The 14,432-nt window shown below is 39.9% G+C and overlaps 1 protein-coding gene across 17 annotated transcripts in view; it reads right to left on the bottom strand.

Annotated features, from left to right (window-relative positions):
- Nucleotides 1-1,549: 1,549 nt before the first annotated feature.
- Nucleotides 1,550-14,432, bottom strand: part of MAGI2 (membrane associated guanylate kinase, WW and PDZ domain containing 2) — a 765,356-nt gene continuing 752,473 nt past the window's right edge. For 13 of the 17 annotated variants that reach the window (XM_030013660.2, XM_030013655.2, XM_030013658.2 and 10 more), the window contains one exon: nucleotides 1,550-4,550. In XM_030013660.2, coding sequence (XP_029869520.1) covers nucleotides 3,751-4,550 — 800 coding nt within the window. In that variant the 3' untranslated portion in view covers nucleotides 1,550-3,750. The remainder of the gene's footprint in view (nucleotides 4,551-14,432) is intronic. The other 4 variants (XM_030013669.1, XM_030013671.1, XM_030013672.2 and 1 more) reach the window with 2 other exon arrangements.

The following is a 14,432-nucleotide window of genomic DNA, read 5'->3' as shown; positions in this document are numbered from 1 at the left end:
CAGGCTACAAATGTCCCTCCTGTTTAGGGGAGGGTAGTGTAGTGCAACCAGTGCAGCCCGTGCTCTGTTGTACCTAAATGAAGAGCGCTGTCAGTCCAGCAACTTTCTGGAAGAAAACATGGCATCTTTGGTGACACGTTGTGGGAGTTGTTAAATTTTCTGGCTTTTTTATTAAACCTGTTTGAAGATCTGCTCTTCCAGCAGGGTCTGCAGTATGTGTGGACTTCCTAAAGCTACTGAGCAGAGAAATCCTTGGAGAGACAGTGAGCCCCAGAGGCAACATTTGCCACGGATTAAGAAAAGGACTGCACCAACATCTGCCTACAAGGTTTTACCAAAACTCCTCCCCAAATGTGCATTGCTGATCACATGCAGGCAAGTTTACTTAAGCTGATGCATTGGAGTTTGGAGCAGAGAATCTGCGTCAAAATAAACATCCAGTTTGCTGTGTTATTGCATAGGTATGAACAAGTAGAAAAAAAGGGGTCATAAGAATGGCAATGCAATGCAAATGCTGTACTACTATGTTTAAAAGAGAAAGGACATGTTATTACCAGAAAAAGTTAGACTGGGTGAGGCTATATGGTTTCAGCACGCTTCCCTGTGATACCTCTGGGTATGAATGAGGCCCATACTCAGCTTTCCAACCATGAAAATGGTGGCTATTTAAAGAGCCGCAAATACTTTTTGAGTTTTAAAGATGCTTCAAATTTGTTATGTGTTTATTGTAATGAAAAATGATGTTATTATTTCAGCTGGTTGAAATTTTTTGCGTGGAACATTAATCTTTTGAAAAATGAGGCTCTGCAGAAACTGACTCAGAGTGTATGAAGGCAAATTATTATTTTTTTAAGAAAATTATATTTTAAGGAAAAAGGAAATATTTATTTTTAAAAATGTCATATTTGTTTGAAAAATATCAGTAGTTTTCCAGCCAGCACATCTTACAGCGCCTACAGTCTGTAAACTGGTGATTTATTTTGCCTAACTGAAGGTAAGGAGCATTTTTCTGTTCTGTTCAGTGAGGGATGGATTAGGCCCCAGAAGAGACTGTCTGGTTACCATTATTTTTACACCCTTATAATGTTTTCTGAGACGTCATTTCTGTAAAGTAAACTGGAAATCAAATTATGTCCCCTTCACTCAGATTGTAAAAAAACCTTTCTAGGGCTAGAGCTCCCAGATGCATTTTGTACATATGGTGTATGCTTAGAAGTTGTCTCTCAGTACTGGGAGTCTGGCCACCCCAGTCCGGTGTCTCCTGGGACTGGAAGGCGAATAAGAGTTCAGACTTCACCAAGGGAGAGATTTCTCTGCATCTGTGTAGACTCATACACCTTAACTTGCCTACGTGGAATTTGTCTGGTCACCTACATGTATATTCATAAATTGTACCCCTCTTTGGAGTAAGGAATCAAAATGGAGCATTCCCTTTTTTTATTTGATTAATTCTATTCATATGCATGTAAAGGATTGTTTCTTGGTGTAACACTGAAGCCTGTCACTCAAAATTAACGCAGACTATGTACAATCGAAAAAAAAAAAAAGATTTTTGGATATATATTTTATTTGACAGTGGTTTAGAATATCATACAGTAAACAAGATTTCTGTAAAAGTTAATTTATCCATAGTGGTGCGTTTCATAAAAATAGTTGCTCACTTACAGCCTTTCTGTGACTATTAATACATGGAATTATATTTATAGAGATAGAGCTGTACAGGGTAAATTCACAGCTAACACTACACAGAAATATTATTTGGAATGGGGTTTAGATGATGTGCTGTCTTCACAGGTTATCGATTACAGCCGCATAAAGCAATTACTGCACAAGGAGTAGCTGTGAACTGTGCAAATTAGAGTTTATGCAAGCATAATCTCAACTGTTTTTCAGATTTCATTGTTTGCTTTCTTTATACATAAAAATAAGATACTGGGACGTGCATCTACACTACAGAAGCATTGTCCAAAATCAGATTCAATAAATTAATGGCAAATTATATTGGATTCTAGTTCAGGGGATAAAGATTTTTTTTTTTCATTAAATAAGAGTTTTATAAACAGCTACATGGACTTGTGCTTTTTCAGAAATTATAAATGGATTTCTCTTTCTAAAAAAAATTGTTTGAAAGCTGCAAAATCCTTGACTTGAGGCTTTTCAAATAATTGGACAGGAAGAAACATGCCTATAAATTTCTCAGTCCAGTGCAATGTTTGAGACATACAGTAATGTGCTAATTTCTTGGAACAAAGCCAATCTCAATCTAATTTTTCAGCAGAGCATGTGAGGAACTAAGATTGCTAGAGAACATTAGTTTTTAAATATGAATTTTCGACAGTACTTAGTTTTATGATTTTTTTTTTTTGATTACCAATGTATTATTGCCCAGGATTTTCTTTTAATTTTGACAGACAAATAAGCATATGCGCACTTACATAGACACACACGCATCTTTTTGAAACAAGATAATGACTGATTGACTGAACTCGGAGTTATTTCCTGTGAAGGCAGACTGGAATGTTTACCTGGCACTTAAGGCTTGAAATTCAAAACAGACAAGCAAGAAAGATAAAACCAAAAAAAGACAAAAAAAAAAAAAAAAAAAAAAATGGAGGTAGGGAAGAAATGATAAAATGGAAACCATTTTAAAAATGGAGATATATCGAATTTACTGAATGAGGACACTGACAACTGTATTTCAGAAACCAGTCTAATTACTGTTAACGTGTGCCTTAGAGGCACCTGCTCTGCCAAACTGAGGGGATGAAAGGTGAGAGTGTCCTAACTAGATGTAGATGGGTATGAAACATAGCACTGTTGGTAAGTGAAGCTCGTTTTCTGCAGGAGGGAAAGGCCTTTCCTTAAGGAAACTGCAGCTTTTTCTCTGTAGCACTCTTCCTTTCATTGCAAGGGCCTTGCAGGTGTCTGGGTTTTGAGCCTGACCAATTGGTTTGTGTGCTACCTCGCAGGATTTGGGGAACCTGTAGTAAATCGCTTTCGAGAATAATTTGCAAATACAACTCCACCCTAACTCCTTTCCAAGGTACAGAAACATGGTTTGTTCACAAAAATGGCAGTAGAAATGGTATCACAGAAACTAATCCACTGGATTCCCCACTCCTCCCATAGCGCCCAGTGAACTATGCTACAGGGTATCATGTGGACTATCCCAAAGCATTAACAGTGGAGACGTGTCATGGGTGTACAGTTCCGAACGATGCTTCAAAGAAACCCTTTAACCCCTGTCTAGATATGTCGAGAACAATTTATTTACAACATTTTAGCTCCATGAAAAGATCCTCTCTCGGTTTCAGCTTGCTCCGTGCAGTTTTATTTAAGGCGATGTTCCAGTTTGTGATTGCTCTAACTTGTTCCAGTTTCTTGATATAAAGTTTGAATGAAATCCAAGTCCTTCATGCAGTGGGAAAAAAAATGCTAAAGCTACACTGCACTATCCTTCTCTGATGTACTGTCCTTCATATTGTTTTGGTTTCTTCCATAGCTGCCAAAGTCCCTAAAATGGAATTGGGACTTTAGGGTCGATTTTAAATCTCCGTGTTGACTATATGCTTTTGAACTTATTAGATACTGTGCACATTGTCATGGAATTACACACTAATGTTTTCATTCCTCAATGCTTTGTGTATATGTGTGATAGTTAAAATAAATTAAAACAAACCAATGTGAGACAAAAACTAAGAAGAATGTTCTGTGTCAGTTTGAGACAGTTAGAGGGCAACAGTCCCTTGCTTATCTGCTCATGGCAGAAGTACCAGACTTCAGGACGCTAGGTAGCTTATCCGAGCCAGGGATTTTCCACGGCCCTGGGGAGACCGTTGCCTTTCGAACTGTGGTGTTGGTGCTGCGAGTGCTAATGGAGTGGAGATGTCCCTTCCTGGGGAACTCGCCGGGTTTCCCATCAGGGTCCCTCTGGCTGTGGTCCATATCGCTTCCAGGCGAGCTGCAGCGGTTGCTACTGTACGTCTTGGCAGCACCTGTATCGAGCTTGACATGGTCGGATGCTGCAGCCGACTTCTTCTCGCTGCTATTCGCGGATTTGTGATCTTCTTTTTTGCTAAGAGATCCTCCTCTCTTGCTTTCCGGCTTCCTCAGCCTCCCAAACTGTTCATCACTGGTTCCAGCACACACGTGCTCTCTCGCGCCAGCCTCGATCATAACGCTGTGTCCCACCACTTTGCTTTCTGAGGTGGGCCTGCCACCATCAGTGGTCTTATTTTTGCCTTCTGAATATCCTTTCCAAGAAGCCTCTTCATGCTTTGACCTGTCTACCTTTTTAGGACTTGCTGACCTCTCTCTTTGTTCTCCTAACCTTTTCTTTTTGTGACCGTTCACCGAAAGCTCCTTTGGTTTCCTTACATCATGTTCCCTCTTGATATCCCATGTTGGCTCTGGGCTTATCTGGTGAGAAGGGTCAGAGGGTGGGGCTATGTGTGATGAAGATAATGGTGAGATTATGTCGTCGAGGGAAAGAGCTACTTCCGGCAGACCTGGGGAGGTGGCAGAGGGAGCACTCCAGGAGTTTGGTTCGTCTGTTGTAACAACAAAGAAAAGGGAGTTAAGGGCGTATTCAGCAGCACAGAGCGTGTATTGCATAGGCATATGTATTCTGAGCAACATCAACACCCAAACCACCTACCGGACTGAAACTCCTCTGTCTTAGGTGAGGCAAAACTCCCAGGGGAGTCAATGGGGAGGAAAACAAAAATAATCTTTTCCCCCCGCCGCCCCCGCCAAATAAGAAGAGTTCAGGAGAAGCAGAACCACAGGGCTGGTAACTGCAAATGTTGGAAACCTCGGTCTTTTTTCATACAGATTCTTCTTTCCTCTGCCTACGTTAAATTATTCTTAAAATAATAAAGGCACGTGCTCATGAAATCAAATTGCCTCTTTTGTAGCCGTATAATGGATTTCTTAGCTGGGCAATATCAGGGCTGTCTCTGAGGACAAATGAGAAGGACTTTCTGCCATCTATTAAACATGTCCCTACAAGCATATAATAATTGACAAGAATTTGTAGCTCAGATAAGGTCATCATTGAATTCTGTCTCATATTTTTTCTAAACAGATATAATATTGCAGTGTTTATGGCCCCACAATTCTTACAGGGTACTTACAAAGCTCTGCCTTTATATCACAGTGTCAGCCGCTGAGTCTCTTGGCTGTGCATTTTGAATTTCTCCTGGTTACTTAGCCTCAACACAATGTGGTTGGACTGTGCAGATCCTGTTTAATTTAGCTAAATAGACATCTCCTTTGCTGAATCATGATGATTTGCCTAATCCATTGGTACAAAACAGAATATTCTGAGATGTCTTTCTCTTGCATACATGATCCTCATTTCTTTTGATTAACATTCCAGCAGACAACAAATCCATCATGACTAATGACAGCACGACTATTCTTACCCGTCTACACAGAGGTTAGAGAAATCACTGAACTTGGCTAATGTCATTCCCTATTTAGCACCATTGCCTGGCTCTGAATAGTATGAGCAATAATCTGTCAGAGATGAAGGACTACCTCAGGAATCCATGGAAACGAGGTGGAACTTGTGGCAAGAGCTGCATATTTCATGGGAGAGAAAATGTAACCTTCTAGCTGAAAAACAAGCATGGACTTCTGCAGGTCAGGACTAGTATCTCTCAGTGATATCAACTGTCCTTTAAAAGATACATTTATTTTTCTCAGTGCTATGGCTGCTTTCAAATTATCATGAAGATGCACATCATCTCGAAAAATGGAATGGGTTTTACTGCCCAGCCTGGGATCTGCAGCTTGCTTGACTGAGCCAGCACTTTTAAGTTAATAGCTTGATTGAGTGATTGCTGTCTTGCAGATAAAAATAGGAGAGACAATAGTGAGGTGGGTGACGTAAAGGGAGGGAGCAGCGTGGTTAACTGAGGAGCTATTTACTTTCCCAGATGGTGTTTGTCATATGCTTTTGCATAATGAGCATATGTATGGAGAGGATTAGCATTTGAGAGGGGTAGAAAGTACAAGTTCTGTGTAAGACAAATAAACTTTGAGCTGAGAATCTAAATGGGCTGAGGGTCTCAACTGAATTTAAAAAAAAAAAAAAAAAAAATCACACTTTCTTACCCTCCAGTTAAGGCTGAGTAATGTACCATCTGCTCCCTGCTTGGCACTTGAGCACGAAAAAATAAAAAGAAGGCTCATGCATGTAGAGTGATCAGCTCTTAGGAGCTTGCCTACAAAAAGCATCTCCTTCGATGGGCTTGTTCTTTACTTCTGCTCTTCAGTGCCCCCCCTCTGGTACAGGACCACAGGCTGTGCCTGACGGGGGAGGCGCAGACCCCACCCCAGCTCTTTTTAGATCGGAAATCCAGGGGATCCCATTTTGGTTAACACTTGAATCAGGGACCATGCATAGGGTCCAAGTCACTTTGCCTGTTTCTCTAAAACTATCCCAGGACTCCGCCGAGCAAGATGAAGCTGCCTGTGTGCGCCAGCAAGGTACCTGAGCTAGCACTGAACACGTCACCTTGGGCCTTAGAAAATTTAGTCTGTGCTTTTTATGGCCTTGTCACACCTCACCAGGGCAGAGGTGGTGCCAAGCGTTGGCCTGACCGATGTTTTTCACTTAACTACAGTCTTCTTTCCCAGTTGTCCACAAGACGATGTTTTTCACTGAGTGGCAGTGAAGAGCAGTAGGCCATTACCAGATCTTGTGCAAGGCTCTGAGAGTATCTGAACTTCTTACAGAAATAGCTTGTTACTTTGGGAAGTATCAGCTGCACACCCGTAAAAACATCAAATGGTCTGAAGCAGCAAGATGCTTTTGGGTAACAAGATTGCCTCTGTGCAAAATGTGCCACTATATCCAAATCAGCTGTTTCTTGTCCAGGAGGACAAGCCAGGTGGCCACCGTTCAAAATCAGGGTGGCAAATGCCTCTCGTGGCTCCTCTGAGGCATGAAGGGCAATATTGTACCAGTTATTTGTGGGACACTCAGGGGAGGAGACCTGGGGGTGAGTGGCCTGCTGTTTTATTCCCTAGAGGCAAGAGAACTGATTTATTAATGGACTGTCCCCCTGGACAATTTTAATTTTTTTTCTGTTTTCTTTTTGGAGGGGAGGGAAAAAACACCAAATGTTGGAGTGAGAAATTGTAGCTGGTTAGAACATACCTCAACAAAAGTGAATCAACGTATTTGTTACATGTAACAATATATAAATATAGATATCTATAAACTAGGATGTGCAACATCATATGCATGACTGTATTTCTGCCTCTCCCCTAGAGAAAAAGACAACCTCCCTCTGCCTCCCTCTAAGAAAAAGACAACTTGACCAACTAAACAAGAAGACTTGTAGCCACAGCTTAAAGGGAAATTTTGGCTGTGGGAGAACCCCAGATGGGCCATGGACTGCCATTTGTTTAACATACTGTGCCTGGCCTTCTTGCTGGGGAGGCACCTATATGGGCTGTATTTCCAGTGGCTAGGGTAAAAAGCTGCCATGAAATAAAACTATCATTCATATTCTGTGGCAATATAGTACTTGCAAGTAAGAACTTGACAAAATGACTTTCTATAAGGTTTAAGTACCATCAATCTGAGACAGTCAACCCCCCCCCCCCCAACCTGCTTTTTCTTTCAAATGAAATGAAATTATGTAGAAAGTCATCCTCAGCCTTGGTAGACGTTAATGTCAACAAGCCATTGTTGCAATATGTCACTGGCTGGTGAGGAGAATACTGATGTGAGGGTATTGTAGCTGACTTTCCTCTAATGTTTGAATATTACGGGAAAAATATTGAAATTACTAGAGTGGAGTAAAGTGCAGTAATGTAAGTAATTAGTTGCTCAAAAGAAAAACCTTTTAAAGAGCTGTGTTCAGGCCATAAGGGTTCATTTGGATTTGTTCAACCAGCACTAAAATGATTGCTTTTCCATAACAAATATAAACAGGAGAAAAATGCAAAATTTTATTCTGTAGAGCAGCTAAAATAATGATTTCTCTTTATGCTTATTCTAAGATTATAGCTGCATTTTGGAGACAGTTATTAATATTTCTGAATGAATATTTTTTCTTTAGTTTTTAAGCTTTATATAAAACCTATGTGTTAATTGTGAACATAACTTACTTTTACTGTCTGTTATTCCAAGATCTCAAAACATTTTGCAAACATACTAAACCAGAGACAGAGCAACGATTTTACTTTTTTTTCCCTTCACCTCTGGGAGGAACAGAAGACAGTATTTGTTTAACAGAGCATGAACTACTAATGCCCAAACAACTTACAACCTGAAGTGAAGGATATCGCATTCAGTTGAAACTGCTGGAGACATTTAGGGACAATGTAGTTTTAAATTTGTTTCTGACTTTGTCACTATGGATATCATCCTTACTGTGGGAGAAATTGTTTTTCAAAGGTATACATCTCACTGAAGGCTAATAGATGCCTTCCCCCCTTCTTTGAAGGGAGAAAATCTCCCTTGACCTACTAATTTAGACAAGATAAATGAGCCAGGAGAAGCACTATAATCTGTCACTGTGATGGCATTTGATTTGTTGGAATTTAGTAGGTGTCTTCTGGGTGGCTTTTAGCTTCCACAAGCTACTGTCATGCAGGTTGGTGGCACTTCTCCATGGGATGTGTAAGAATGACTCACCGATGACCTGTTTCGCATAACTCCCAGGAAAGGAGTAAATTGCTAACCGAGTAAGAGACACCAACAGGCACAAGAACTTGAGTGTGTAGGAGGACAAGTAGGAGATGAACACAGCCATTTTGTAGGAAGAGTGACAAAAGGAAAACATCAGGAGCAGAAGTTTTCTGTCTAAAGGCTTTTCTGTTTGAGGTAGAACTGCCATGTACAAGAACTGTTTGCTTTGCTACTTCAGCTTACGCATGTTCAGTGGAGTGGAAATGAGGGTACTACTCTCATGTGTCTACTTGCTCCTCTCTTAACTAAAGCCCGGTCTTCTACCTGGATCCAGTGCTTGCTGATGGCTTACATCTGAACCACTAGCAAAAGAAACCTGGCTTTTCTGCTAATGGAGAAGAGAGGTCTGTCTGTATTGCTTTCTGAGCATTGCCTAGGTACTAAGTCAGAGGAAAGAGCTCAGCCTCCTGATAAGTTTATTTCATTTCCTGCAATACTTATGTTTTCTTTACAGGTTGTCCTCCTAAGATTCTGTCAAGTCTAATCTTGCTGTGCATATCTGCTCTGCTAAGACCTCAGGTCAAGAGACGTTAGACCTCGGATTTGTGACTAGGTTCTCCTCTTGTATCAAAATATTTTAAGTAATTTCTTGGTAGTGTATCAAGAATGTGAGATTTTTAATCAGAAAAAATTAACCATAAAGTACTAATATTAATTTATTTAATATTTAATAGTAATGTTAAGACTATTATTACTTAAGTACAATAAAATCTCAGTGCCTTTTAAATTTCCAAAGTATGTGAATAACAAACAATATATTAAAGCTTTGAACACTTTCAGTAGTCTGAATGAAACATTTCCTGAAATGTCTAAGCAGCTGTTTTCGTATCTTCCCAGAATTATTCTCCTAGGGAATCAAAGAGTTTTTGATTAAATAAAAAATATGGTGCTCTATTTTTTTTCCCACTTTCTGTCTGAAATTATGTATTGCCAGAAGGTGGCAAACAGTTCTTACAGATGCTGCTAATAACGAAAATGGGACAAAATTGTCCCCTGGTGAGTATCCACTAATGTTGGCAGTGTTACACCAGGAATGCATTTGGCTCTTTCTCATTACAGCTTGACATGTCTGTGATGTTCCTGATTGCATTGGTCTCCTGCAGCTTGTCTTTAACGCTCTCTAAGGAGGGATATTTCAGAAAATTTAAAGAATCTTTAATCTTTCATCCTGGAGCTTCCACAACCCAGGCATACAGCACCCTTTGTATCTTGAAATAAATGATTCTCTGAGGTTTTGATGGTTAGAAAAGCTCTTGGAACCTTCTGTCCAGCTGTCAGCCTCATACAAATGTGACATGATATGCCACCCTTTCCCCCAGCCTCTCCTGGAAAGTGAGTGGCAATGGGCTCTGCCCCCACCTTACTGGCTCCCTATACTTCTGGCTATAAACTTGCACTTCTTGTTAATTATTCAATAATGCTATGCAAATGTTTTCTCACAAGTTACACTTTCCTTGGCTTAAAATGACACTTTGCTTGGTTCCCCTTCCACTGCACTTTGCCACGTTCAGATCTCTCAACACCAATAGCTCTGGAAATAAACATCAATGGATTTAGGTGCCTTCTGCTGTGATATGGTCCTTTGTTTGGTCAGTCACCATGGACACATCCATTAGCACTGCCCTTATGCTTTTTTTTTTTTAAGCTATGATGACAGTGTGCTATGGGTGCAAAAGGTTGATTATATGTTCAGAAATGACATACATGCTATATACAATTACAAAACCAAATCCAGATTATACTCAGTTATTTTGGCATATGAACTACTTTTCCTTTCCTACACATGCAGTTAAGTGATCTGTTTGGTATTGTGAAGTCTTGTTTCTGATGCAATGAAAACCTAATCTAATTTCTTGCTATCTTAATGTAACCACATTCATTATACTGCTTGCCTGGTTGTACTCAGAAATGTCATGGTGACTCTGAATGTTTATAGTAGCTTTGCTTAAGAGTGGAATTTTTCTGCTTTCTAGTGATTTGTTTTTTTGACTTTGCACATTTGTATTTGCAAAGGTTGAGGATGGTTGGTCAGGGTAACCACAGTGAGTTAACAAAGTCATGAAAGATTACAGGAAAAGAAACATACAGCTGAGTGCCTGCACCTTTTACTTCTGAATTTTGTGCTTGGCGTTTTCAGAAAAGTAGAATGATTAGTTAAGAAAGACTGATGGTTGGAGTATGAAACAATGCCGGGCCTAGTCTCTGTCACCGAAGTCATTGTGCGTTTTTATTTTTGTCACTGGTCTAATATTGGAACAGGGGGGCACTCCTACTACTGGGAGCTATTGGTGACATGGCTTCTGCAAGTGTCCAGAAGAACTGAAGAGATGTGACTGTAAATGTAGGGTAAGTGAGGAATATTTTTATCTCCTCTGTAAACTTCAAATGTTTAATTTTACATCCAGAAAATTCAGTCATTGACATATTCCAACACCGGAAAGCGCAGCTCTACTTCCTGTTTTATTCACTTCCCAGTGCCATTGATACACTGATGCCCTACTTCTTTTCATGCTACTAATCATTACTGATGAGCAACAATTTAATTCCTTTGGGTTCATTATATCCATCTTCTATTGTATACGTTACCTAGTTATTAAACGGAAGATGCCCCAAATATTTTTACAGCAGAGATGGTGTTCATAGACTCCTTGCAAGGGCCATCTGATGAGACTTTGAATGGTCTCATCTCAAGTAAAATTCACTTTCATCACCATCTCTGTACTCTGCATGGAGGTTTGTTAGAAAAAGTGCTTTCATGTTCAGAGATCTAATTTGAGAATTATTGAAACACACTTCAGAAAGAGCAGATTGTTAGTTACGCTTGGAAGACCAAATCTGCAGAAGCTCAGAAGATGATATTGCTTGTTTTTGGAGCTAAGGGAACGGAGAGAAAGGGAAAATTTAAACTTGGGGCAGAGAGGGCAAACCTGCATATTGCAAGGAAAAAACTTAAAAAACCCTTTAGAAAAATGTTGAATGTTTTCTTGAAACAAGAAAGTCACACACATTGATTTGTGTTGGCTTTAATCTGTAGAAAGCACTATGGAAGAAAGCACTTTTCAATTTTTTATGTAACGTATTCTTTAAAGATGGTTAACAAAGAAACATGGAAAGTGATCACACTTGGAGAGTTCCTATTCTTATTGTGCACTGTTTCTGATCCTACACTATACCCAGTGCATCCTCAGTAAATCCCTTTCCCTGAGTTAGTTGTTTAATTACGGCACTGCTTCACCAGTGTTTTACTGTCCCAATCACTTGAGATAATAATTTAATTGCCGTATAGAGTCAGAGACAGAAGTGTCTCGGAAGACCTCTGGAAATAGATGTCTGCTCTGCTGTTGAACATGCACGCAACTAATGTTGGGGAGCTCCTTCTGGGAAGCCCTTTTGGAGGCTGTGGATCAAAGCTGAGTGGATGGACACAGAGATCGACACCCATTTCCCCACGTCAGGCCCTTTTTAGCAAGCACGGGTCACTGCAAATAAGTGGCCTGAGACCTTTCAGCCTAATACAGGAGATAACTAATGAATTCAGAAACACTCAGAGTCTCTGTCCTGGAGAGCAGGTGGACTGGATTGTCTCCAGGACGTGGATGATCTTGGGCTGCTGCTTTAGCCCTCTCCTGGTTACCCTGCCCTTGTTCACCCCTTAAATATAAATCACATCCACAAGCAATTCACTGTAATTTTGTAATAATGCCTAAGGTCTGCATCATTTGGCTGTCTCCAATGACATCGGTCACTCCTTACAACAGGACCGAGATAATTTTAACACTGCCCTTAGAATACTAAGAATAAAAAAGGGTCATTTTTCTATGCAGAAAAAACCTACCTAAAGTGCAGAATAGGAGATGGAAAAAATAACCAAGAGCCACACTTACAAACAGGTTATATTTCAGACCTGAAACAGCTAAATTAATTTAGTAAATCAGTTTACTAATTTACTGTAATAGTCTTCTGGCTGTGAATCTTAAGGCCAGATGATTATGAATACACAGTTTATCACTCATTCCAAGACCCATTTTAGCTTGTTCAATAGATACGGATCTAGTAAACAGTCCTATCATGATCACTAATCTGAGTAAACTTGGTAAATTTGATTTTTGCTGGAATCAATTTAATGTATCTGCATAAATGTTACAAAATTACTCACTAATACTGTGAACAGCTGAAATGAAAACTTGCAGCCTGTACAGTGCTTTTATCCTCCACAGCCAGCTCCTCACTGCTGCATCAGTGTTGTCTACAGACAGGCTAAGTGCTAGTCTTGAGTGATGTTGCTCTAACCACGCATTATCATTCACTAGGTCCTTCAGGCGGTTTGGTACCCTTTTTGAAGTGCTGAGCATCTCACGTATCTATCAGATCAGAGCTACTCAAGCAAAAGAACCTCATCCCTTCAGTAAAGAAGGTTGTTTTTTTTTTTTTCTCTGTGTGGTCAGGCAGTAGAGTAGAAGCTGCAGAAACCTCAGCAGTTCTTTTCCAGAGCCATGCTGGAGCTGGAAAATCTACATTGCAAGTTACTGTATAATTAAAAAAGATAATGACTTTAAAATTAGTTTTTATTAATAGAATTAAGCCACATTAAGTCATAAAAGGTGTTCATAAATATGTTAATAGAATGTGTGGTATTAATGAAAAACATTCTGCAGAGACTGAATAATTTAAGAGTTGGATATTACACACTTAATTAAACTTAAATATTAAAATCATTAATTACCAGAGCTAAAATGGGTGTTAACAGTAGGCATCACATCTTGTCTGGTCAATAAATAGCTGTCGTTATTAAAGGTATGCAGATAATATATAAAATTTATGTAATAAGGGAGGAATTCTGAGCATTTTGACTGTATATGAAATGCCCCTAGAAAGTTGTTTCTGGCAGGCGCTGAGTGTTGGCGGTTCTCACTTAAGTTCTCAGCAGGATCTTAAGCAAAACACATAACTTGGTTTGAACGCATCCATATTTACAAAGTTCATGAATAAGTATTCCCGTCCTGCTTAGGGTAGAAGCTGCAGAATTAGTTTAGTCTCTCTTTAGCAAACTCTTTTCAGACTGGAGGCTGCTGGGCACTGAAGGTGCAGAGCTGACCCTGGGACCACGCTTGCTGTTGGGGCTGTTGTGGTATCTGATACCTGTCGGATGCTGAGACAATTTTCTCTGAAAACTGTATAATGAGATGGAAGTGCACAAATAAATGAATGTCACATTGTATATTCAGCTCATAATGAGTAAACACAAATTACATGTTGTTAGAAAACCCAGATGTTTAAATTTCTGGGTTGTGTATGTGTTGCTGTAGCTCAACAAAATATAACATGCTCTATGGTCATGTTCATTAGGCTTCGGTTGGAGAGTGACAGTTACCTGATATTGTCAAAGTAAAAAAAATGCATTTCATTTTCTGAGGGTTTTTTCCCAAGCTAGGAGTAACAAGCTATAAGAAAACTCACAGAGGCCACGAGCTCTGCTAACCTCTCCCTGTGGTCAGACCACAAAGCATCAGCTGGGAATTGCACCATGGGATGGTGGAGTGAGAATGGCAGAGGCAGAACCACCTGCAAGTCCCTCTAAGGACAAAGTTTGCCTTCTCCTCTCCAATGGCTGGAATAACAGTTTTTTATGTCACTCTCTATGTGACTATTGAGACTCATCAAATTTCCAATGCCAATGACGAGAGTCATAAGAGGTCCTGTTAGTTTAATTTAGTCTTGGCTA

The sequence above is a fragment of the Aquila chrysaetos genome, chromosome 5, assembly GCF_900496995.4.
Source record: "Aquila chrysaetos chrysaetos chromosome 5, bAquChr1.4, whole genome shotgun sequence".
In the NCBI taxonomy this organism is placed as follows: Eukaryota; Metazoa; Chordata; class Aves; order Accipitriformes; family Accipitridae; genus Aquila; species Aquila chrysaetos.
Note: the sequence above shows the minus strand (reverse complement) of the source record. Positions and strands in the feature narration are given on the sequence as shown.